Here is a 26439-nt window from a genome sequence, read left to right as displayed (position 1 = left end):
TGATGAACGAACTGTAAAATTATTACTTTCTATGTTTCAGTGTTCATTAGGATTTTTCTGTGATTAAGATCAAATCTATGTGACAAAAAGAGAAGCTAGCGCACTGGTGTTATATGGTTATAGGAAACACACCATACTTAATTGATTAAAATGAAGTATTTTCAACAGATTGTTTAGTGTATTTCAATCCAAGACTACATCTATTGCATGAAAGTCTCAGTCCTCAAAATATTTCTTTAACAGTCCTTTATTCAGAAGATTTATTGCCTCCCATCTTCTATAGGACATTATAACAATGGATAATTCATTTAAATTTCTGCTAATAAAAAATAAAAAAGCTAATCTCTTTTATAAATGGAAAATACACATAATTAAAATCCAGAAAGCATTTTTTCACTCTTTCTGTTGTGACTCTCACTGGGTGCCAACTTAGTGATAAACAATATTGATGTCAAGCAAACTGCAGTTTTCCAGCCAAAAAATTAAGAAAATTTACTATGGTAATGCAAAGCAAGGCAGTATTTTGTACTGTGAGATGTACTCCAGATCTGAAAAATTCTTTCTCTATTAGAAAAGTTACTACCATTATGCCAAGATAAATAAGAGCTCTGATAAATGTTTCAAAATGAGAACATTTGTTGCTTATCCAAATACTACAGAATAACAGAGTAAAAAAGTTTTAGGGTAGACTCTTAGATCTAGTAAAAGAGGCAACTGAAATATATTTATGATTCCAAAGCACTACAGAGGAACCATGTGGATACGTATATAACAGCACAGTTACCAATCAGCAAAGAAAGCAAGCACTGTGTGGTTATAATCAAAGACAATAGAAAACTTAGATTTAAAAATCTAAAGGAGTAATCTGTGTTTGTAATCTAAAGGGATCCAATGAAGACTTTCCAGATGGAATTAAACAAAATCTTGGATATAAGACTCAAACGGAGATATCGCAATGCAAATAGCAGGCTCTGTCCTTATAAAGAACATCTGTTGTGAAGTTGTTTACATTCCTACCAAAAAGGAAAAGAGTACAGCTAATTCTCCATTGCAGCCACACATGTCAGGGGGAGGACGAAGTTACTTCTTAGTGTTTTTTAATATGTTATAAACACACACAGCTTTTCACTAACTCACACTTTTGTCACCTGAAAAAAACCAGGCAAACAGGGATTTGGGGCACAGAGAAACATTCTGTATTCATTTGCATATAATTTGCCAGGGATTTATTTCTACATTTTCCATTATTTCATATTTTCTCATATGGATTTTTGTAGTTTATATCCTTCTCGTTACAAGGAGGAAACAGTGTCTGTTCATGAGTCCCTTGCTGAGCAGCCTACTGGAAATGAAGAGTTTCCAGCCTGTGGGTGAGCAGTTTGCTCTCACTCTTCCAGAGATAATAACTAGTCTGTGCTTAACCTGAGTTCTTCAGGAAATGAGATAGGTTGTAAATTATAGATTATTACTGCATTTTAATACTCCTCTGCTGTCATGCTCCAAGTTCTCAGAAGTAGTTGAGTTCCCTTTTTCTTTTTTTTCTTTTTTTCTTTTCATTTTATTACTGGGAACTTAAACATATTCAAGGAGAGACCACCAAGTCTGCTGGTCCTGTGCGATGGAAGAGGCAGAACAGGTCCACCATTCCCTGCCGTGCAATGGGTGGCCAGCGAGAGGGGGAGAACAACCACGCAAAATGTTCTTGATTTGCATTAAAACCACTTCATTACATGTTACCACTTTGCACTGCTTGCTGTGTTTTAACAATGAAGTTTTAAATAGTAGAGCTAAAGCTCTGATTATAAAAGCCACATTATAAAATTAATTTTTAATAAGTCTGCTGATTTTTATGCTTCTGCCAAATAACCACTGGTTTTCTCACTGTTTGTGGTCTCTCTCTATCAGCGTTGCTGCTCAATGCTGCATTCCTAGTGGTTACTTGTCTTTCTTTCTTTTTTTATATATATATATATATACACACACACGCACGCACACACAAATATGCAATTTCCTAGTAAAGAATAGCTAAGACTTCAGCACTAAACACAAAATTATAGCTGTGAATTTAGGCCACAGAATAATTTGGCTTTATTCCTTCATGTAGGGTAGAAAAACTGCAAAAATAGATGGCAAATATAAAGACCACCAAGAACAAAGGAAGACCAAAGAGATGTAGTCCAGGAAGAAGTTTTGCTATAAATATGACATTTCAAAAGTAAGCAGTATAGTTTGTATATGGAAAAAATAATCCTAACAGTACTTAAGAACAAAAGAGGAAATCTATTGGTAACTGTAATCCTATAATTTCTAGGTTCTACTATATATTTTTCATGGTAAAGACCATATCATCTAATCTTTACCCTGACACTTCTTTACCTTCGCCTCTTTCATTTTTGGCTTTCAGAAAAACAATTTTGAAACAATCTGAGCATATATGATTTAGAAATAAATTACACTAATAAATGTGTTTGCTCCTATAAAATACACTAATAAGTATTTTATAGTGACTTGAAATTACAAACAAAACCTTTTTTTTTCTTCCTAAAAAAAATAGAGAATAAACTTGTAGAAGAAACTTCACTATTAGTACAGCAGCCTGATTACAAAGGGCAATTACTAATTTTGAAGTACACTACAAAGACATGACCTGATTACAGCACAGTGATTAAGATACAGATATAGATTAAGATTGGGAAGTACTGATATGACCAACAAAATAAAATTAAAGTCACCTTTCTAACAGCTAGTGATTTACAAAAGATCTTATACTTTGCGAAAGTTGGAGTTGAGCAAAGGTAATTCACGTTTTACTTTTATTCCAAAGCATTTAGACTCATTCCATGTCATCCATTTCCATGGGAGCCAGGCAACTACACACCTTTGAAGTAATGTAATGGCCTTGATCCTGACTCTGAAAGCACTTGTAGATGTTTCACATGCGTGACTCACCACATATAATAATGAGTTATTATTGTGAGTTATTTACCATGTAAAAATCAAGCACATGGTAAATATCCGCAGGAGTCAAAAGCCATAAAGCTTAATGTCAAATACTTGTCCCACTTTGAATTTTTTCAGTCTCTGAAGGAATCTTTTACAGAACTGCCAATCACACTGAATGGTCATTCTCAGACAGTGAGAAGTGCAGTTGGAGCCAGACTCTTCTTTCTAGGGAGAGCAGCTCCTTTGCCATAATTAGAGGCACTGAAGCACCCTCCACAAAACACAGTCGTTTCTTTAATAAGTGACACTGGACACTATCTCAGCCTACAGCAGCTTTCTCAGTCTGAAACACAAAAGCAGTCAAGTCTCAAAAACTTCAAAGAAAGCTTTTCATTTTATTTTCTCCTTGATCCACTGATAGAGCAGTTCATTTTCCTGAATTTTGTAAAATGACTTTTTCACTCATCAGACCTGTTCACAAATCACTGTCTCAATCACCGAATTTCCCGTTTGACTCATCCGCTTTTCTTTGGCCTTTGGGTAGGAAGCTTCACATCCGAAACATTTTCTAAATTCACTTTTGTGAACTCTTCTCCCTCAGTTGCCCTTTGTTCCATTTTAAAAAATAATTGCATTTCCTGCAACATAATGTGCTAGTTTCAGGATTGAAAATTTCATCAGAAGCCAGAATTTCTTTCTTAGATAGAGCAATGTCTTTTCTTTAAAAAGCACCATTTTATAGCACACTATCAGTTATAAAATGGCACTTTTAAGCAGCAAATGCTATGAGATAACGTTTTTCCAGAATTCTCAGTTTCATTCTACTAACTTAGAACAGCTTTTTCACTAAGTAGACATTTGTACTCTCATGTATATATATTTTTTGCTTTTTGCGGTCAAAGATTTTCTCTTTTTTCTTTAATTTTGCTGCTGCAGTATATTCTAAGATAGTACCTCCTCTGAGGAAAACTCTTTAACAAGACAGGATTGTCAATAATCCTAATATTTTTCAATGTTAAAAAGGCTGGAAGGGTATAAAGTTCCATTCCTCCAAGCTTTTTCTGCCTCAAAGCAAAGAGGCCAACTTCCCAGAGGTATTCCCTGCAGGGAATGTAGTTCATCCTTGTCAAGATGTAGGAACAAACCCCATAATATGAGTTGTATTTCCAACTGGGTATTTACATTTCCAGGTATACCACTCAGTAATATACAAACCAGAAAGTTGCAGAAGCTCAGAGCATAGTAAACTCATACACAAGTGTGCTCCAGAAGAGCGTACGATGGGCTACATTGTGATCTTTGCTTACCGAGACCAGCTGGAACAGAAACACTGTCGTTTTACATTAACAGTGAACTGCAGCTGAGGGGAGTCTGATCACCGTTACTTAAGTTTTATGCATCTTCTTTTGTATGATAGCAGATTTTAGCCTACTTCCTTAGCTGGTAAGGTTAGGCATCAATCTTCAAAAGAAAAACAAATGTAAGCAGGATGGTGATCACTCCACAGAAAAAAGAAGGGCTGAAAAAACCAACACAAAGCCAATATAAAGTATGTGGTCCCAGAGAAATGAAGTCAGACCTGTTCGATCAAAACTGCCCAGACCCTGAGTCAGAACCAACGTTTCACAATGTGCACAAGGTTGACAAGGTTCAGAGCATCAGCTGCCTTTTGCCTGGCCAAATACCTCCTTTCTCCTGCAACCTACCACGCTGCTTCTCCTCCTGCTCGTTTCCGTCTCTCCTGTGTTTCCCATGTGGGCTCCCCCTCTGCCCGAGATTCACTCTCACCCTGCCACGTCCTGCGGTCCACGCGTCCCACTCTGTCACCTCTTCCTCCTCAGCTGTGTCCCACCTACCACGGTTGCTTCTCTCTGTGGTCTGGGGTTTCCTTCCCAAACCCAGGGAGGCACAGGCCAGAGGGAGTAGCCAAGGTCTGGCGGGGCACAGAGCCCTGAGGGAAGGGCCAGCCTGACCTTCCTCCAGGGCAACCCAGCTTTAATCACCCAGCCCTTCACAAGGACAGCAAGACCTGGAGAGCCCACAGGCTCCTCAAAAAGAAAGAAATGAACCTGGATGCTTTGTTCCAGCAAATACAGCTCACAGAGAAGCAGGCGGGAGAGAAAAGGCGCCTCATCCAACAAGGTCTGTGGCGGTGCTGACCGCACTTAATGGCGTCTCCATTTCTCGGGGGGACAGAAGCGGCCCCGCTCTGCTGTCATCAGGGGAGTTTTGTCCATGAAGTCTTGTCTGGCTGCTTCCTGCCAATGGCATGTTTTTGTAAGAATGTAACTTTTACAAACGGAGCACACATTTTTTACAGGTTTTTGTTGTGTTGCAGCTAAATCCAACATAAATAGAAGTTATGAAAAAATTAAACAAACAAAAGAAGAGCTGCACATTGCAAAAATGAAATTAGAAACTAAGGTAAGCAGGCATGTTTATAGTATACATAATACTGAAATACATTATATTTACAAACAGATGACCTATTCTTTCAGGAACAGATTAATAAACCCTTTCAAGGAGTAAACTTCACCTACCAAATAACATGGCACTGAGAAAACTTACACTGTGCGTTTCATTAGTGAAAAAAGGTCTATCAACAGCTTTCCTCTCACAAATCTCACCCTTCGGGCTGGCCTCTGGCTGTGTCCAGAGAGCAGCTCACCTCAGGGGTACGAACATTTCCAGGTAACGCTTCCAAAAACCTGGGGGACACGGCCACCAGACAAACTGTTCCTGTAGATGTGACCAGCCCTGTCCTAACAATCTTGTAGCTTCTTCAGAGGCCCCAAAACCCTTCCTTCATTGCCCGCTGCTGTTCGCTAAAGGCCTTTCACAGAAAATATACGGAAACATTCCCTTTGTTTACTTCACAGGATCTTGACTTATATACTAAAGACCTTCCTGCAAGCCTAGTCTCACAGTTAGGGCTCACAAGGCCTAAGAGCTTTTCTAGGGATACTGAAGACAGAGAAAAGTTTCTGAATCTATTTAAGGTTTTTAAGATTTTACTATGCTTTGCCGTTAACCAAACTGCAAACATTTTTAGATTAAGCTTCCAGTTTTGCTGAACTTTTCACCATTAACACCTGTGGTTACAAATGATTTAAAAATCCATTTGCTGGTGCCTGAAAATGAAGTCTAAATATCATCCCCTATGCTGTTAAGTATCTGCGCTAGCAGAATGTGTATGCACAACAGGAAAGCACATCGAGGTTCATTTGAAGTCAGAACTGTTGTATCCTATCACTTAAATATCTTCAAGAACCTTTGGGGCATTACCTCACCTAGTTGTGAAAATAAATGTTTGGGGAATGATTTTCATCCTTCCAAAACCAAGCTCTTCTACCTTTTGTAAAAGACTAAGTAATATACATAATAAATACCAACATGACTGCAAGGGGGTCAGAATAAAAGATAACTCATTTGCAAATATTTACTGGTTGCAGATTAAGTTTATAATCCTGCAAGCAGTTATTCACGTGCTTGCATTTATGCGTGCCATGATCTCAGAGCCCAAAAACGCTTGAAAATAACAACTTATTTAACTAACACAGATTATATCTGGGAGTTGCATGTTAGGTAAAGCCCTTCGTAGTCATGCTCATAAATTTATTTATGAGCATCACAATTTTATGTTTATACTACTAATTTGTTATTGATGTATTGTGATTTATAATCAGGGTTTATGTGGTAGGTATAGAAGGTCCCAGGAGCAGAGCCATTATTGTAAATGACTAATGGGAAGAGCTGAAGTACTAGTTCTAATTAAATCTTACATGCTTTACCCACCAGGATTAATAATATTCTCACTGACATCCACAAAAATATATTTTACTTGCTTGCTTAGTCTGACATTTATCCATTTATAGATAGGAATTTGTACAGAAAACAGTGGAATGGGAAAATGCATTTCAATCAGACTATATTCAGGTTTAAAGATTACTTTCAATAATTTCAATAATTTCAATAGCCATATAATTTATTTTTCAGTCCACGAATTAAGTTTATGTATGTCTACAATAGTTAATGTAATTCTGTTCAGCTAATGCTATTCAGTTTGTCTCACACCAAATAACTGCATTTCTGTATAAGCACACATATCCAAGCATACACGTGCATACACAGCAGCTTATGCCTGACCAAGCAGATGAGACTGAGTTCAAAAGTGGTTTGACATCTATTTCACACATACTACCCATGGCAAATCAAAGGTGCCTAAGAAATGCTATTTTTTTCCTCCGTTCTGTAAAATCAGGTAGCATGTAATTAGAACCTGAATTATAGCATTTTGCTTTTCATGGCTCAACGGTTTCTTAAAAAAAAATCTGTTGCAAATGCATAGGTTAAGTTGGCATCTTACGGATGGAGAAACTACACTGCAGCTAGTTATGTTCAGTAATATCAGTACAGCAGTATAAAGCCATCTACTGCCTTTTAATTAATATGTAAAATAAGTATTTCTGAGGCAAGCACTTCCTGGACACTTAGCATGCTGGACATATCAGGGATGAGGAAAAAAATCTGGTCTTTTTAAAAATTTTTTTCCAGCTGTCACATTCTAGCCTTAAGACATTTGATTCCACTATCCTTCTCCATTTTTATCAGATGCACTTCATCTACATCATCTCCAAAATCATCTACATTATTTCATTTAACAATCTTTTCATTTTTACCTCTGTCATATCACTATTATTTGGTCTCTTCTGCTTCTGCACACGCAAATGGTCATGGATCAGCCTGACTATTCAATTTCCTTCCTGCTACTTGCCCTGTGCCTTTCCAGTCTGGGCCACTCTGCTGACTTGACTTTCCCTCCTTCTTGTTCTGAGTGTTACAGTCTGAGTCATTCTCTTCATCTCCTTTTCTCCACTTCATCAGATGAATTATTCTCATCCTTTAAGACTCTTCAATGCTTAGCTGTTCCCTATTTATCTGCTCTTACAGTTTATCCTACCATATAACTTAGGTTAGACAATGATACAGTAAATGCACTGGAAAATTGAGAGGTGGCCCTCAGAAAATTTTGAAAATGAAATGGTCAAACAGTATTCCCTTCTACCAGATAAATTACTGTTTAAAAGTAATAAAAATTAAAATAAAACTATATGCAAAATAGAAGTTTGGGGCTTGGATGGGTTATGGTCAATCTGTCTTTAACCAATACACTTTGTTGGCTAAGAATTCCAGAAATTGTACTCAGAAAAATATGAGCATATCCCTCCCTCTTTCTCCTGTACAGCAATAGCATTGCAGAGTTGACAACGTGCACAGTCATTCAGTCAGAACAACAATGTTGGACCCCTGCCCCTCAGATATTATTCTCTGATTTAGTAGATGAAGGACACTGTATTATGTTGGCTAAAATGTCCCATGTGATCAATATTTTTCCTGGGTTTAACCTGAAAAAATGTCTCCTAAACTGAAAAGACTTGAAAATGCCGTTTTAGATAGGTGGACCAGCACTAAATGTGTTGTGTAAAGAAAGGATACTTTTCAAAAGCTTAGTAACTTAGTGATATATTGGAAGAATATTGGGGGGAAAAAAAGAGCTGTTATGCTTTCACTAATCCAGCAGCTATGCCAGCTGTTTCAACTGGACCAAGATCTTTATGTGCAACATCATTAATTGTACATATCGTGTATATGAAACAATAAAACAATAGTCTTTATAGCTTCTTTTTTTTCTCTTGAAAGGTTCAGCATCTGTCTGAAAAACGGTTCTATGCAGAAATTCTGAAGAAACGTGAAGACAGCTTAGAAAAACAGAAAGCTGAACTTATCAATCAAAAAACGAGCCTTCTTAAAATCTTTGTATGTTTCCAGCTATGGTATTCAGACAGGTCTTTTCTGCTGTGTGAGCCTAGACAGTTTTAAAATTTGAAAATATGGAAAAAGTAATGTTTTCAATCTGGAAAACCAGTTTTTGTTGTTGTTGTTTAGTTTTTTGTTTGTTTGGTTGGGTTTTTGGATTTTGTGTGTAGTGGTTTTGTGGTTTGTTTGGGTTTTTTGTTTAGTTGGTTGGTTTTACTCTAGCATACTTAACAATGTAAATTCTTACTTTTATTTTAAACCATGATCAAAGGTAACCAATGTATACTGCATTTTCTCTAAAAAGCTGATTTCACATTCTTGATTTCCTTATCTAATGCCTGCTGTTATATGACTGAACTCCAATTCTGACACATTATTTCCTTTAGAAAAGAAAACTAGGGAAGTCTCACCTTAAATTGGACAGCCTCATCCACAATAAAACATACTGAGAAGGATCAAAGGAAAAACTCAGGGAGGCCAACACCACATTTTAGGAATCCTGATGTACAGATACAGACAACAAGCTTTCCAGTTCTCTCTTGTGCTAACCTGAATATTGGCTTCCTCTTACTTCACTGTGGATCCTTGGATCTGTAGATACTCAGAAACACCACAGATGAGTAGTCTTCTCAGCATTTCTCCAGCATTCAATGCATTCCCAATCCTAAGTATACAAAGAAAGAAAGAAAAATAAATATTATTAAGTATCATAGAAAAAAATATTTAGCTATAAAAGCTAAATATCCTTTGGAGAAGTGTGGAGTTTCTACTAATTGTAACCAGTCAAGCTGGATATATAGGTTATCATTTCTTTCTTCCTGTATATAGAGGTGATTTCTTTTTATTTAATTTAGCAATCAATTAAGATTTTTTTAAAAGGAATTTAATATTGTGTTTCTTTATTGAATATTTTTTTTCAGAAAATGAAACAGTCACTTCCTATCAACTATAGCTTTCTTGGTAGTTTACTGAGGGAGGTAAAGTCTACATTCTGCAGAGGAACGAACACCTTTATTTCTTTTAACAACAATCTTAAAAAAGAGTGGCCATACTATGCTAGTGATTTTAAACAGAACTTTCTACTAATTTCAATAAAGAGTTCAACAGAAAAACTGCTGGCACAAGTCAGTAACATAATTTATTGATTTTTTAAAAAATGTTTTATTATTAAGAATATATCCTTCACTTAAAAGGTTAAAACAACAGACAAAATTATAGAGCTGTAGACCATTTTCATGTTCTTGTAAGTCATGAAAAATAAATATACAAGTTTAAGGATAAACAAAAACAGTGCCTTTCAGTCTGCCTAACTAACAAAGATTTTCTTTTCTTTTTTTCACCTGAACATTCAATTTTCCTTTTTTTGTTTGTTTGTTTGTTTTTTTCCAGACAGATGCAAAGAGAAAAATGACTGAAGAGGAAGATAATTTTACTAAAGAAGTAACAGAGTTTAACAATGAGTATGGTCTAACAAGTAATAGAGATCTTCTGATTAAAAAAAAAGTCAAGATTGAAATAAATGACTTAGAGAATGAGGCCACTCTGTTGAAAAATGGTAAATCTTATATTAAACTATTTTATCTTGGATTACCAGAGAATGAATACAAATCAGTAAAATATAGCTGTGCAAAACAACAATTTTAATTCCATTCCCTTGCTGTCTGGAATTTCCTCTTAGCACTAAAAATGGAGAGAACATTGTCTGAAATACCACGTTACAGAAGCAGAATTAAAGCCTCTCCTGTTCCCTGTCCCCTTCAGTCCTTTCTGACTATGAGCACTATGAGGAGAAGCAGCAAAACTGCACAAGTGGCTCCCAATGTCTAATGTCAACCAGCGCAGAGGTGCGCTGTCACACATAACGTACTGTATTACATTTGCAATAATTATATTCACCAATGGTTGAGCTATGCAAGCTTCCTTAGCTTCAAAAGAATTATCTGCACAGATGCTTTGCAGGATTGGTCTTTTACTGCTACAGTATAACTATATCTTTGAGTTAAGATAGAGAATATGAGATTTCTCAGAACAGAGAGCCAGGCTGAAAAGCAATCCTTCAGCAAGGAAATAGGAGTCATCATAGATCACAAGCTGAACATGAGTCAATGACATCAGAATGCCAACACCATACTGAGACATAAACATAACTCCGACCTCTGAGACATGCAAAATAATCCTTCACTCTATTTAGAGCAGTTAAGCTCTTAGCTGGAGTACTATACATCTAGGTTTGGATGTTGCACTTCAAGAAAAAATGTGGACCAGCTTGAGAGAATCCACATGGGACTAGTGAGAGTGATCAGAGATCTGGAGGACAAGAGAAGAAAAAGAAATTAAAGAATTCGGACTATTTAACCTTTGGAGGAAAAGACTGACGGAAGACGGATATCAGTCTTAAATATTTAAAGGGCTCTGTAAAAAGGAAATTAATATATTCTCCACACCTATAGTGAGCTGAATAAAAAGTAAAAAATATAAACCACAATAAGGGAGAGTCTGGCTGGGTGTTCAGAAATCTTTCAGGAAGAATAGTGAACAACTGAAACACTCTGCCTTATGAGATTCCATCACCAAAGAAATTAGGAGTCTCCATTACCAAAGGTCTTTAAGAACAGGTTAGACAAGCATCTGTCAGAAATCCCAGAGGAACAGCTGGTCCTACCCCCAGGAGAAGGAATGCAGTAGATGACCACTCGAAGTCCTTTCCAGTCTCATAATTCTACAAGTCAAGTGCCAGCACTTTGGATTCCCTATTTCTGATGTAAAGTTACTGAACTCTGACGGTCCATTTGAGTTTCTTCTTGGTGGTACCTTCTTTCTGTGTTTCCTGTGGCTCTGATTCTCATCTACAACTGAAAAACAAGCCTGTATTGGGAGGAACTTGATACTTTTAAGGATTAATTTTTACATGTTCAGGCAGATCTGATCAGTCAAATGGTCTCTGAAAGGTTAGAGCAACAGGACATGAAAGGTGATTAATGTTCTTCTCTGGGTTTTTTGCTGTATTGATTCCACCCTTTTAAATTACATCTTTTTTAAGGTGCAATTTGTCTTTCTATCTGCTATAGTCTCGAGCACACTGATGATACTAGACAAGTTTAACTCATAACAAGAAAATTACGTGAGGACCTCCCGTTGTCAGGGAAACAATTAAAATTAATTCCAGATGTTGTCAATGGTCAGGTTCAAATGTCCATAACACTAAACAAAATACATGCTTTTTAGTCCTGCTGAGAGATGTTTCTTCACCACCTATTCAATAAGTCATCTTCCTTTATAGCTGAATTAACTCTAAAGGAAAACATTTTAAATTCTTTTTATGCCTAGTCAAAAAAAATATGTCAAACATCTTAATATCATTTAAAAAAATTCTTTCATAGGTATGTATTCATTATAGGACATATAATTTCCTGTGAACTGGATTTTAAACAACAGATTTTAGTTTTATGTCTAAGGTTCTTTTTGACTAGCTGAAGATTGGTAGAAGTAGTTAAGAATATTTAAGATTATATCATGAAAGCTAGGACTGCAATGCATTTTAATTTAAAATATATTTTTTTTCTTAGAAATGGAGTCAATGGAACATAAAAATGTTCAGTTAAATGCACTCCAGCTGGAGAAGAACGAATTAAAGCAGTATTTATTTACCGTCCAAAGCGAACTCAAAGGTGTGCCTGATAATCACTTGTTATGATGATTATTTGTGGCTTGACAAATGCTTCTGAAAAATGTTTTCTGACAAGTTATTTTTCTGAAGAAAAAGAAGTAATGGAAAGATAACTTTAATATATTTTTATATATTGTTATAGACATGGTTATAACAAATACTATGGATTTCAATATGAATTATTTTAAATGTTAGTGATACTGAGGTCTACAGATTTGCTGAATCGTAACCTGTAACTATGAAAAAGAAATTTTTACTTTTGCTGGCAAGTCATGTACTTACACAGAGAATTTAGTGTTTCAAAGTGAACTTAGAATCAATATAAATATTGTTTAAAACTCATTAACCTATAAATAAAGGATGTCATTAAAATTTAAATGTTTAACAAGCAACATGGCTTGGACTGATAAAGTCCGATTTGGCCTAGGTGCTAAACTTCTGACTAGTAAATTCAACTGTCATCTCTTTACTGATATTTATGCGTTAGTATGTGAAAGTCTGTGCACAAAAAAAAAAGTTTACACATAAAGCTGTGTCAAATATACAGGAAACCACATAAAACAACTAAATAGATACAGAGGGAATCAAGAAAGGTTCTGTGTCAAAGGTGATCACAAGCAATAGGGATGATTTTGAAATTTGGATAAAAATATAACCTAGAAGTGGTTTAGTAACTTCTTTATGAATGTGTAATTAACATGTCACAGTAAGAAAGCTAAGAAAGACCATAAATATGGTCATAAATTATTTAGGAAAAGGAATAAAATTTTCTAGAAGATTGCAATATGCATACCAATTACAATAATAAAATAATTCATGTTCTTTATTTGGATGCCTTTACCCTACGAACAGTTTCACAAAGAGGTGTTAGAAAAGATAAATTTAGAAAGTGTAGTAAGTCTTTGAATATGGATGATTAATATATATTTATAAGGTAATTGTTATTTTCTGTTTAGACCTAGAGAAAGTAATCAGGGAGGCTGAAAGAATGACAAAAGATTTAGAAGCAGAAAAAGTCCAAGTTACTGAAAAACCTCAGACTGATCCTGAATGTTTAAGGTAAGAATCTCATTGCAATGGGGTGGATTTGCCACAGGAACCTCCTTGTATCAGGTGGCCTTGGACTGAAACCAGTAAACATAGATTTGTTTCCTCTGTGACCCCTACCATCAGTTCTAGTTTGCCTTCTAATTAAGCTAGTTTACAATAAAATTTTGAAGATTTAACCAAGACAGAAGACCTTTCACAGTTTCCCTTAATAGCAAATATTGCTTCCTAGGAACTGAGTGGTGACGAGTCTTTTCTTGTCATTTTGCTCATTTGACATTTACATTTTCACTATGCAGCAAATAATGTAATGTTTTCAACAAAAAAGCTTCCCATGCAGAAAGCCCCATATCACCAAATTAACCATCTTTCTCCTATTTTATCATGACCCAGATGAAAGTGCCTGTGGATATGTAAAAATATTTGAAAGACAATGCAAAGGAACTCCTCCTAGAAAAGCTGGCCCAAAACATTCTCTAACAGAAATAATTAGAGAAAACACATCATGTTTTCTTTTCTATACATTTATTTTTGAGGTTTTGACTAAAATAACTATAATATTTTTTTTTCTGAAAGCTTTCAATAGAAAAATAAAATTTTGCAGAGAACCCTGAGCATTTTTCTGAAAGATGATTTGCTAATGGCCCATTTTTTGCTGAATATCATTTTGCAAAAGAAAATTATATATCAGCCCTATTACTAACTCTCTACAACCTCTTACATGGTGTTGAGACATGGCCAAAATTCCTTCTACATAAAAATTAGTTAGCCCACAACTCTGCATACAGCAGCAAAAATTTTGCATTCAACATATACATAGAAGGCACAGTGTAAATAACAATAACATCAGCAATTCTGTAAGACAGCATGCTATAATTCAGTCTTTTACATTATTCATTCCATCGTGATATATTGGGGTTTGTGATACCTGAGGTTGTCAGCTACCTTCTAAATAACATACTGCCGTTGGAGTAGTTTACTGCCATGATGCTGCTTAATATTTAAATCGGTGTAATTAGTTTTATATAACAGGTTTCCTGTTATAGAAGTAGCGAACATTATATTACTTTAAATGCCCAGCTCTGCTTCTGATTGCTAGGAGATCCTGAGCAAATCATTCGAATCCATGCATATCTGGCTTTCTGTGTACTGAAATTAACTCACAGTTTTGTGGAACAATACTTTGGTTTTATCCAGGTGGAAAACACAACAGTGGATAAAATATATTAAATTCCATTAACTACAAAACTAGCATGTGTCATTTACCACCAAAGCAAGAAGATTTTTAAATTTCATAAAATGCATCATTTTGTGGCCAATATAAGCTTAGACTAGGACAAGAGAAAATGGCCTCAAGTTACGCCAGGGAAGGTTCAGATTGGATATTAGGAAAAATTTCCTCATGGAAAGGGTTGTGAAGCAGTGGAACAGGCTGCCCAGGGCAGTGGTCAAGTCACCATCCATGGAGGGGTTTAAAAGACGTATAGATCATGTGTCTGAGGATGTTGCCCAGTCTCTTCTTGAGCACTGTCAGGCTTGGGGCCGTGACACCTCCCTGGGGAACCTGTTCCAGTGCTCCAGCACCCTCCAGGTGAAGAATCTTTTCCTAATGTCCAACCTAAACCTCCCCTGGTACATCTTCCTGCCATTCCCTCAGATTCTGTCATTGATCACTAAAGAGAAGAGTTCAGCACCTGCCCCTCCTCCTCCCTTTGTGAGCAAGCTGTAACTGTGACGAGGTCTCCTCTTCTCCAGGCTGAACAAACCAAGTGACAAGACGCGGCTCTTAGGGACATGGTTTAGTGCTAGAGTTAGGTTATGATTGGACTCAATGATCTTAAGGGTCTCTTCCAACCAAAATGATTCTGTGATTCTATGATTATTTGATAACTGCGTGTAGTGCAAAATGTAAAGTGCTCCTACAGCTAACGTTACTATCACAAAAAGCAAACTCTCCTTGACACGTAATAATATGTTGAAGACATTTTCTTCACATTGAAATATATTTTCGTTTCAGATACTGGACAAAATCTAGGATAGATTTTCCTAGATCATACTGCTATCTTGAACTTGCTTTTGATCTCCTGTAGACTCAGAAAAGCTCAATGCTTTATAGAGAGAGATAGCCCTGAACAAACTATCTTGGATGCCAGAAGCAACATAGCTGTGTTACTGCGCTTCCCTGTCAGCACTAATAGATTCTGCTTTTCAGTAGAGGCACACAGGCAATCCTCATTTGTCTACTTCTGCATGTCATAGCACTGTGCTGTTCAGAATTATCCCAAACCTTATCAGACTCATACAACTCTATCATTTTTTTTTTTTTTTTTTTAACAAATCCTACTAATCACTTTTTGGTTTGGACTACTGAATTAAGAGAATCAAAGGGAATTTAAAGTATTATATGCTATAAATAGTGCAGGTACCCCCTGGAGGTACCTGATCGCCCTCCAGTCCCTACAAGGAAGTCATCAAGAAGATGGAGTGAGGATCTACACAACACTGCACAGTGGGAGAAGAAAAGGCAAAAAGCAGGAGAGATAAGAGGGGTTTAGAATGAATCTAAGGAAACACTTTTTTATCATGAGGATAGTACAGCAAAGGAAAAGGTTGCCCAGAGGGGTTGCATAGTTTTAATCCTTGAAGGTCTTCAGACTTGACTGGATAAAGCCCTGAGTAATCTACTCCGACCTTGTAGCTGACCCTGCTTTGAGAAGGACGTTGGGCTAGGTGACCTCCTGACATCTCTTCCAGTCTGAACTATCCAATGAACCGATTATCACTGTGTATTGCACAAGGGGGAGAAAACAGCCCATAGATCAATACATATGAACTGGCTTGTGCCTACACTGCTCAGAGGCAGCATTATTTGCAACAAACATCATCTCTGCACTTCCTAGCATTTGGTGAAATCATGTCTGCTCTAGTCCCTTTGTAGTGTCTTTGTGACATTAAGATATAATGTCATGTCTATACACATACTTTCCATTCAAAATGCATTAAATACTTCAAGGAGTTACGTCCAGCTCAGCAGAGCGATGGCTCAAAATGACAACAGCTGCTGCGTGTGTCACAGGCCCTATGAGGTGCCACGGGAGCATTTGAGGGACCACGGCTGCCACAGCAGAGCACAATAGCCTCTCTGGAGCAGATCTTGAGCAAACTATCCTGGCCACTCCTGTGGGTGCCCTCTGAAGGAATCTGAGAGTAAAGAATCATTCAGTGTCAGCGAGAAAAACTGGGCACCCAGGGTGAACCAGGAAGCCCTCCTGACAGTCTAGATGCACCTTTGGCACTTGCAAAGGACCTTTTGCAGCCAAAGTACCAATTAATGTGATCTTACATATACTAGTGTATCTCTTAATAGCTTGGTCATGCTAAAATCAATGTGATTGAGCACACTGTATTTGAGAAACAACCCTTTTTACCTAGCAAGATAAGCTTTTTCCCCCAAACAGAATCTATTGCAAGAAAAGAATTTTACTTTATACTGAAAATAATACTTAGTATGTATAAAGAGAAGAATATTTTGACGCAAGTAATGTGGATCAAAAATACATATTTTTCCTATGAAATAAGCACAAAATCTGATTCTTTTTCTTACAGAGCAGGAAATCACACGACTCTTTACACCGTAAAAATACTGATGTTTTTAATGCTTCCTTAGAACAAATGTGAGAGACAGTCAGCATCAATAACCTGATATATGTAGCTCCCAGACCACCCTGTAAGTCTGTTGTTGTATCATATACCTAGTCCCAGCTTAAAAATCAATATCAAAAGTAGCTGGTAAGGCAAGAATCTTCATTACAATTAAGTATATATCTTAAAGTAAATTGCATTTCAGCTGAAGAGTGTAGCCAGCTAATTCAAATTACAGCAATTCATCTTTGATCTGAGAGAAATGCCCTATACTATGTCCACAGTTTCATAAAATTTCTCCCAAATCCATCAAAGAATTATATAAGGTCATGAGAAGCACGCACTGGTAATTCCAACAGCTGTTGGTGCTGCAGTTATAGGCTTGTAGTAGCACATATCAGATACAGGAAAAAGCTAACCAAAATTTGAATGTTAAGCACAGATACAATTATGGATAAGACACTGTACCCTCTTCTTCAAAGTAGGCACCCTGGAAACTGTGTTTCATGATACAGGTGCATAATACAGAGAAATATTAAGAAAAGAGGGCTTTTTTTCAGAAAAGAGCTACAATTAAAATCAAAAGCCTCATTTTAATCATCTGCTCTGGCAATGCCAACCCCAAACACAAAACAGCAGGAAAGAACTTTGGCACCAGCTCTCTTGAGTCACATTTCCCTGGCAAGTAGCATCACTTAGTGGAACAATACAGGACTCCAGCAGAGACTAACAGATACCAGCAAATTCCTAGCTATGTCATTTCACTATTATATTAATTGTAATTACTTACTATATTAATTATCTTCTTTCACAGTTTAATTTTAAATTTGTGTTGCCTTATCTAAAGCAACCTAGAAATAATTTTATTTACAGTTTATTTAGACTAAGAACAGTCAGTTTCTACATAAAATTGATATTTTTATCACTAAAGATAGACTAAAGATAAATCGTGTCTTTGAAACCTGAATTTATGTTCTACTTCAGAAAAGCAGTAGCAAAAGGGAAATGCATGAAGTCGGCTTACTTTGTAAATAGTTCAAGGCTTTGTATGCTTGCCTAATTCCTAAAAATATAGTGTTGTTTCTTATACTTCATAATACAGAAAAAGAAACTTCATTACCAAAATTAGGAAGGAAAAAGTGATGCTTTCTTTCATACAAATCATACAGGAAATATGTTCATTAGAGCTGAACAAATGTTTCATGCTAACAGCTGACTGCCTAAGACCGTGCATGGTTCTGGTGGTTTAAAAAAAATACTTGCAATTTAATTTTATGTTGAATTTTATAATCAAGAAATATCAATCTCTGGAGTAATATATGGGGATCAAAATGAGGTTTTTAATGACAATCTCCTCGTCGATTTTTTAAGATTTGCTTTTTAATAGTAGTACCCAGTGGAACTGTTATAGTTTGAATTATGTTAAAATAGGTTTCCATTGTAAATTGTAGTATGGATTTCCAAAAAATAGATCAAATCTGACTAATGATATCTTTCTTTGATAAGACAGCCCATTGGTTAGACAAAAAAATGCAAGTGCCATCCATCTAGACATTACTAAAGTATTTGATGTTATCCCACATGGGAAACTACTAGTTAACCTGGGGAAGACGTATTAAAATTGAGTAAGGAAATGACTAATAGCAACAATACTGATAGGTCTGAAAAAAAGAAATTCTGGGGCTGGAAGAAGGTAACTACACTTACAGCTGGTCTTGCTTAATGTCTCAAATAATTACTTTGGAATAGTGTAAAACAATTGAAAAACTCTACACCTTGTAAGCTGGATTCACTGAAAAATGTTATATACAGGTATAATTATATACAGGTTATGTACTTGTACACAACTGGGGACTTCAATAATAGCTACCTGGAAGCAATAATAGGTACCTGGAAGCAAAGGAGAAGAGAGGCCTGAGCATGCCATGGTATCAAAAGACCACTATAAACATAAAAAGTAAATATACCTGTGGAAAAAAGCAAGAGGTATTTCCAACAAAAACCAGGAGGGTGTATGAGTACTCTGAACAAATCTCTCACCTACTTTTCAAGAAAGATGCATTCAACCTGGAAGATGAGCAGAGAATGGAGAGCCCACAATGCAAAGAGAAACAAGGGTATTTTAAAATCCTTTCTAGTTCTGAGAAAATTACATAGTTCACATGAAGCAAAGCAGTAGAGTCTAGAGATACTAATTTCAGCAATATGGTAGACATATTAATAAATCCAGATTGAGATCTAATTTTGCCTGTACAATAGAAAAATCAAGATATTTGAACTAGAAGGATCGTTGACCCATATTTATCCCATATTTATTTTCCCTGACTTTCAATAGGAATCTTATTGACCCCTAAAAACAATTTGATGTCTCTGATGCTTGTAAATTTTTTCCTATGTAACTTGTACTTACAGTTCCCACGCAAAACAGTCCATTTAACTTTGGTTTTCTGTCTGTACAAAAGCAAATCTCATCCTAAACGTGCAATTTAATTCAATGTGCCTTAACCTTTCCATGCTTATTCAACTATAATAATATATTCCTTAAAACTTCTTGTAATGTTTTATGTATTTGGGGAATAGAAATTAAACAAAACACCAAACAATAACAAAAATCCCAAGACCTAGAACTACTTTTGTAAACAGTTGCCTGAAAACATCTGCAAAACGCAGGCTTTAATCAAGGATAATGGTGTATTTTAGAATCAGCATTTGATCTGATTCAAAACATTAAAAGCTGAAATTTTCTTATTTTACCTAAGGTATTTCTATTTATTTTAATTTACATCTAATTACCATTGTTATGTAGCTGGTACCCTCTTCCCTTGCATGTTTCATCTTCTTGCTAGCATTTATTATCACTACTAGATCACTTTCTTAATTTTTATTCTATTTCTGCTCCATGAAGCACACACTTTTATAATTTACTTGTTCAGCTCAAGTGCTTGAATTTGTTTTGAGATACTGAACTCCATTTAAGACTCATTTTCTCCCTTCCTCAATCAATTGATAATAATCTGAAATTTATTGACTTCTTCAGCTGTATCAATAGCATTTTCTGTTTAGTAGTGTCAGTAAATTGTAAATAGCCAGCAAAATCTTGCTCTCACTATAGAAACATAGACATTAAATCAGTACCGGTACTGAACTGAGACTGAATGACCTCAATGCATTAGCTCTACTTTGGCGTGAGACAAGAAGCCGAAGCCTTCTATACTTTTCTTCAGACTCAGTAAAGTCTCGATAAACGTTTCTCCTGATATTTATGATAAAATCCAGGAAAATCAACATACATACCCTCAAGTTTATATGTAACTTCTTAGGGAACGTCACTTCATACCATAAATTCTATGCCCTGTATATCAGTGTCAAGCAATTCTGTTTTACAGCACGCTCTAGTGTTTCTCCTCATATTTATGGTTAAAAAATTAAAAAAAAAAAAAAAAAAATCAAACAGTGGTCATAAACAAGGCAAACAAGAATGAAAATAGGAAAAAAAAAAAGTTTCACTTGTCTCAGCAAAACATAACCAAGAGACAGTGTGTTCCTTCTGCACCCCCGATAACAAGGTAGGGTGTTTCACCCCCACATAAAAATTAAAAAAAAAAAAAAAAAAAAGACTCTAAGACGACCATAATATTCACCCTGCCTTCTACACAAACTATTTCTTCTTTGAGGCCTCTCTACCTAAAATTATTCTTGGAATGCACATCTTGGCTACTGAAGCCTTGATCCAGGAACTTGAATCTGAACATTCAAAGATTTCAGAGAAACCTATTTGACAATAGCATTATTTTCATCATAGTTCAATTCATAATACCAGCATGTATTGATTTCACAATTATTTTTCCTATTTGCCTTCTGCATATACAGCTGAAAATCAAAAAGAATGCATTTCAGCCACAAATGCTAATGACATTTAATAGCTGTGCTCATTTCTAAGCTGCAAAATCGATCATTTTCTGTGATCTCCTCCTCCTCCTCCATCTCTTTGTCACTTGTGCCATTCAAGAGTAACGGAAAATGGACCACTGATAGCCCAGTCTAAGGTGAGCTAGCATCCAAAAATGCTGATGCTGTGGTCCCACCTACTTGATATAAGGCTCGGTTTTACTGTTGCTATTTATCTTGGATGTTTGTCAAAGGAATAGTCAAACGTCTTTTCACAATCAAGGCATTTGAACTCCAGTTGTTCATTAGAGCTCGTTACCTGTGATGCTGTAAACTACCAATACACTGTCAATCCAGTGCAATGACTTTTTTAAAAGATACACTTTATTGCCATCAAGGAGACCAAAATTCTAAAAATAAAACAAAAGCAATGGACAAGGAAAGACAAATGTTAATGTCAATTTTCAGAATATTTATTAAGAGATCTGCTTTTTATCATAGTCATAAGGAGGGTATAATTGTCAAATTAATCCTTGTTCTGGCAAAAGGTACATCTCTTTCCATTTCCAAAGGTGACAGAAAACTTGTCCTCCATCTAGACAGTATAGTTTAATGAATAATTGGTTTGCACATTCAATCTGATAGTGGAAGGATGAATATGAATATCCTGCTTATCTTAAATGTAAAATGAAAAAGCTAAACCTGCTTACACATTAAGCATTTTTTGAATAGTTCCATTGTCTCACATTCCTTCTGGTAAAACTTCATCATTTATTCAGTAACTCAGGCGTCTCCAATGCATTAATTGTGTAGACTATAACCTTACAGACAGACCTTGTTTTGTGAGTATAATATTCCTGGCACATACTGTAATTATCTAGCTTCTAAATAAGAAAGAAGGAAGACCTGAAAGCAGAATCAATTGATTAATGTGAAAATTAAACACCACATCAGAATGAATATCTTTTATCACCACTACCCCATGCTATGTAAGGAGCTGTGCTGTCACCACATTTAGAAGTTTTATAAAATATTTTAAATAAAATTTTAAAATTCATATGCAAAATGTTACCGTTTCAAAGCACATCATCAATAGTAATTAATTCACAATCCCAAGACACAGATAAGCAACTCTTACTGCTTATCTTCTGGTTGTTCCATCCTTAGCGTACACCTAACACAGACTGGTATCATCCTTAGCCTGACAACCCGCAAACAGACTGTGCATCAATTTTACAGTGTGGAAGACAATGGGAGAGCATTTTCTCTGAGATTAACAGACTGTGTCTTTTCCTGAAGGAAATTAGGCAAAGCAGGACTTTGTTTTAAACAAACTAGGGTTCTAGTATCATGCTAACAAGAGAACACAGGAAGGAAAAAGTGAGGAGGCAAGGCAATGAAGTTAAGCTGATTTAATCAAGATCAAAAGCTGATCTTAGACTTTGAAATGAACTTCTCTCAATGAAAACAGTCTGTGAACTAGCACTGTACTCTGGTACAGTGAATATTTCCTTTATTAAAGTGTAGTTCAAAATTTCCGTTTGAACGCTTGTATGTACTACGAATGCAGGAGAATTATTTCTGAAAGAAGATTTACTCCTTTGTAATACAAACACACAGAACTCATACTGTGTCCATATTGATGATAAGATATTTACATTTTCCAAAGGAACAGCAAAATTAACTTAAGGTCCAGTCTTATGCTACTATTCTAATGCCACATAGTGACTATGCTATTCCTCTAATATAAAGCTATACCTTTTACTTTTAATAAAGCTATTTTATTGTGTAGAAAACAAACTCTATCTGTAGTAGTACAGCTAAAGAGGTGCATTATCCATATAATTAGGTTAAATGATTTATTTCCTCTTTTATAAAAGAAAAAATGGTAGCTACCTGCTCTTTCAACTTCAGAATAAACAGGGTCCTGCTGTGATACATCAGTTTAGCTGTTTAATTAGAGGAAGAATATATAGTTTTCCTCCTTTTTTCCGGCCTATCTGTATGTCCCACAATATTCGCATTGTTCACTGAAATGGCAACTTCAGCTTTCTCATTATGCTTTTCTTCTGACAGCCATACAAAGACTCAGTATAATCTCATCACCTTGTATTCATTGGACTACTATAGGTCTGGCACAGATTTCTCTTGGCCTTCCAAGTATTATATTAACGTAAACCACTACAGTCATTGATGCACAAAGTTTAGGTGTCTGCTTTTAGCAGGACCAATGTCTTACATGTTTCCCAAACACTGATATTTCCCTTGGAAAGTGTTTTTCTGCAGAAGGTTTTTTCCCAATTAAACTGCATTTTTTTCTGGTTCTCAAAACTCTGAATTTGTGAGCCTGCTTTGTAGACAGTGCTACGTAAGTCAAGTCTTCTACCTCCTTTCACTCTATGAAAACATTTGGAGAGGAGCTGCAGTGTTTCAGGAGCTGCAGCCCTTGAGAATCCTGTTGCTAAGGTTTGTTTTGTTAATTGTTTCCATATGGCAAAAATTAGCCAAGAGCTGTTTGTAAAAACTGCTTTATGCCTCAAAGAGGCAAAGGAAGTTCTAGCCCTGCAAGCACTGCTGCTGTGAACATCTCCACTCATTTAGGAAGAACAAACCGCATGCTACAATTTTTTTTTGCTGTCCACTTCCCATGGATGCAGAGGTTGCTCCCTGTATGGTGCTGGCTCCATGCTGTCTGATTTCCTAACAGATTTTATCATTAAGCTACTGATATTTTACATTAAAAATAATTTTAAATAATATTTGTACAGAAAATTGCTACTAGTATCATTGGGGCTATGATATAATCTTGAAAGAATGGCAAAAAAGTCGATGCTCTTTTGAATGCAACAATCACTATATTAAAATTAGTCCTTATTGTAGCAAAGTTGGAGAATTCCTGGCTGGGACTATTGGGTCAGTAAGTGCTGAAGAGCAATGGGAGCAGTGAGGAGACAACAACAGCAAAGAAATCTGCAGAGGGGTTCAGAACAACATTGCACAGGAACGGCTGCACGGGGTCAGGCAGAAGATCCATCTAATCCAACATTCTGTCTGCACCAGCGGCTACAAGCAGATACTCAGGGAGAGCAGAACAGTAACATATGGTCCTTCCTAAGTATCAACATTCAAATTCACTTGTTTAAGTAAGGAAAATTATGACTAATGAGGCCATAAATCTTTCATGGTTTATGAAAACAACATGGTCCAGAAATTTGTCTAACAAAGTACTTAGTCAAGATACACTTTGCAAAAACCCAAAGTGTCATTTTCTGAAGTTCCTCACGTTGCATTCACAACTGCTGGTGCCAAATGAAATCCAACGATATTGTGGGAGAGCAGCAGGGTGGAGTGCCAATTATAATACAAAACCAGCAAACCAAAATGCTGATCGTGCAGATGGATCAATGAGGGTTTTCTCGCATATGACAAATGGACGATTGGGACCAAAGCTGAAAAAAAATAGTTACCCAAGCACCAATTCTCTAACCCAAAAATTGATTTTGTTTTTGGACACAGGCTTAAGAAAGAATTGGAAAATTGCAAAGATGATGATTGGGAAAGTATCTGTGAGACTCTTCGAACAGAAATTGAAATTCTGCAGATGGTATGCCATTTTCATGAAGTACTTTAAGTGTTTGATAATTTTAGTTTTAAAGGTGTAATTTAAGATGATCAGCAGTGGTTTAGATAAGCAGTTTTTTATACTATACACACAGTCAAACATCTTTGCATTGCAGGTGCACTCCAATTCTTATTTGTTTTAGCCTATTATTTCCAAATATCCAGGAATATAATTTCTCACAGAAAAGGGAAGCACAGAAAAGAATTTAAAGATACATTTTTAGCACAAGAAAGCCATATTTGGGGGACTAGTACTAATCATTAACTTGTTGAAGGCTGCAAAAGATTACACATCTAGGAGCTAAATTAATCTGTATCTCCAGCTGTCAGTTCAATGGAAGATGGGAATATGGAGAAATAAGACTATAATAGCATCCTTTTCATGTAATATTTTATTTTGTCCACTCACAAATTCTTTACAAAAACTTATTAAAAATTGTTTTTTCTCTGTCAGTGCTAACTTCAAATTTCTTGATTGCCAGTCTGTGTAACAATACAAAGATAAAAAATATTTTCCTGTCCCATTTTTGGGAAAAAAAAAGGCTTTTTAAAGTTCATTTCAGACCCCCTGATTGAGCTTTGTGAAGATGCAGCTGTTACTAGCATCAATAGCAGACTAACAGTAATGGGAAATCTGCATTACTCACTTTTAAGATCAGTTTCAAGTTTCTGTTAGAGGAATATAACTGATATAATAATATATATTAAAAATATAATATATATAATAATATAACTATAAAGAACACAGTGAACTCAGATTTCATTTTCTAGAATTAAATTATTTCTTTTTTCCAGAATCTATTACAAAAAAGGTCTTCGAACAAGTGAATAGTATGTCACTTATGATATGGAGTATCAGAAGCTAGTCTTTGGGTATATTTAAACCATTTTACTCAGGCTCTATCAGGTTTGCTTCTATTTTTTTGTTTGCTTGTTTGATTAAACCACAGTTTGTATCTGCCTTTGCTTTTCATTACAATAAAATTTTGCTCATTTTAAAGGGGTGGGATGTTTATGTTTTTTTCTACAAATTCAACAGCCATCCATCTTTAGTTTCCTATTTGTGTCCATGAACGGACAGTACATAGTCCATTACACATACAGGTGAGTTCCTGTATTACCAGCTCTGTTCTCTGTACTGTTTTTCACAATGAATTCTCTCCTATTTTTAATGCACTCCTGTGGCCTTATTTGAGAGACAGACTGCTATTACCATCAAGAAATACTTAACAGGAGCTGTGGCTATTTAGTTTATAACTTGACAACACAATTCTGTGACAAGCTCTCTGAAGCAGCTCAACTCCAGCAATGCTGTTTGATAGTGCAGAAGAGTTTCCAAATCTCCTGAGCAGCAGATGCCTCCAGTGCTGGTTAAGCCAGTCCATTACATAACACTTGCCTTCTGATCATCAGAAGTCTTCTTTTCTTCCTCTCTCACAACCCACAGAATACTGAGTGCTATCTTCAGCACTTGACAGCAAAGATAAAACTGTATTGTAAATGAAAAGTTCACATTTCTAGAGAATTGGGGCAGAATTTCCATTGAATAAGGAACCCTATTCATTCAAGCATGTAGAACAGACAACTGCTGCAGCAGTTCTCAGCCTCACAGTAGGAATTGACTTTATGATTCAAGTGCTTACAATGGGACCACATAAAAACATTCCCAGTTGCAGTCCACTCTGGTCATTGTCTCATCACATCCAGCTGTGTGTGCAAATAATTTTCAATCTGATTCCCACCTGGGGGGAGGCGGGGGTTGGATAATTGTTCTTCACTACTTTGTCTATACCCAGAGCTCTCCAAACTACAGA

General features: G+C 36.0%; 1 protein-coding gene across 1 annotated transcript; it reads left to right on the top strand.

Annotated features, from left to right (window-relative positions):
* The first annotated feature begins 5006 nt into the window (after window positions 1-5006).
* CCDC172 (coiled-coil domain containing 172) lies at window positions 5007-25453 on the top strand. Its single transcript, XM_065639559.1, has 8 exons — window positions 5007-5085; window positions 5282-5367; window positions 8644-8760; window positions 10150-10315; window positions 12327-12428; window positions 13384-13486; window positions 24521-24608; window positions 25421-25453. The coding sequence occupies exons 1-8, from the start codon at window positions 5007-5009 to the stop codon at window positions 25451-25453; spliced, it is 774 nt and encodes a 257-aa protein (XP_065495631.1).
* The last annotated feature ends 986 nt before the right edge of the window (window positions 25454-26439 follow it).

Source organism: Caloenas nicobarica, chromosome 7, assembly GCF_036013445.1.
Source record: "Caloenas nicobarica isolate bCalNic1 chromosome 7, bCalNic1.hap1, whole genome shotgun sequence".
Classification (NCBI taxonomy): Eukaryota; Metazoa; Chordata; class Aves; order Columbiformes; family Columbidae; genus Caloenas; species Caloenas nicobarica.
Note: the sequence above shows the minus strand (reverse complement) of the source record. Positions and strands in the feature narration are given on the sequence as shown.

Coding starts and splice junctions, on each gene's coding strand:
- CCDC172 (XM_065639559.1), top strand. CDS start 5,007: ATGAACCTGGATGCTTTGTTCCAGCAAATACAGCTCACAGAGAAGCAG. Junction 12,429..13,383: donor CGTCCAAAGCGAACTCAAAG/GTGTGCCTGATA, acceptor TTTTCTGTTTAG/ACCTAGAGAAAGTAATCAGG. Junction 24,609..25,420: donor AAATTGAAATTCTGCAGATG/GTATGCCATTTT, acceptor TCTTTTTTCCAG/AATCTATTACAAAAAAGGTC.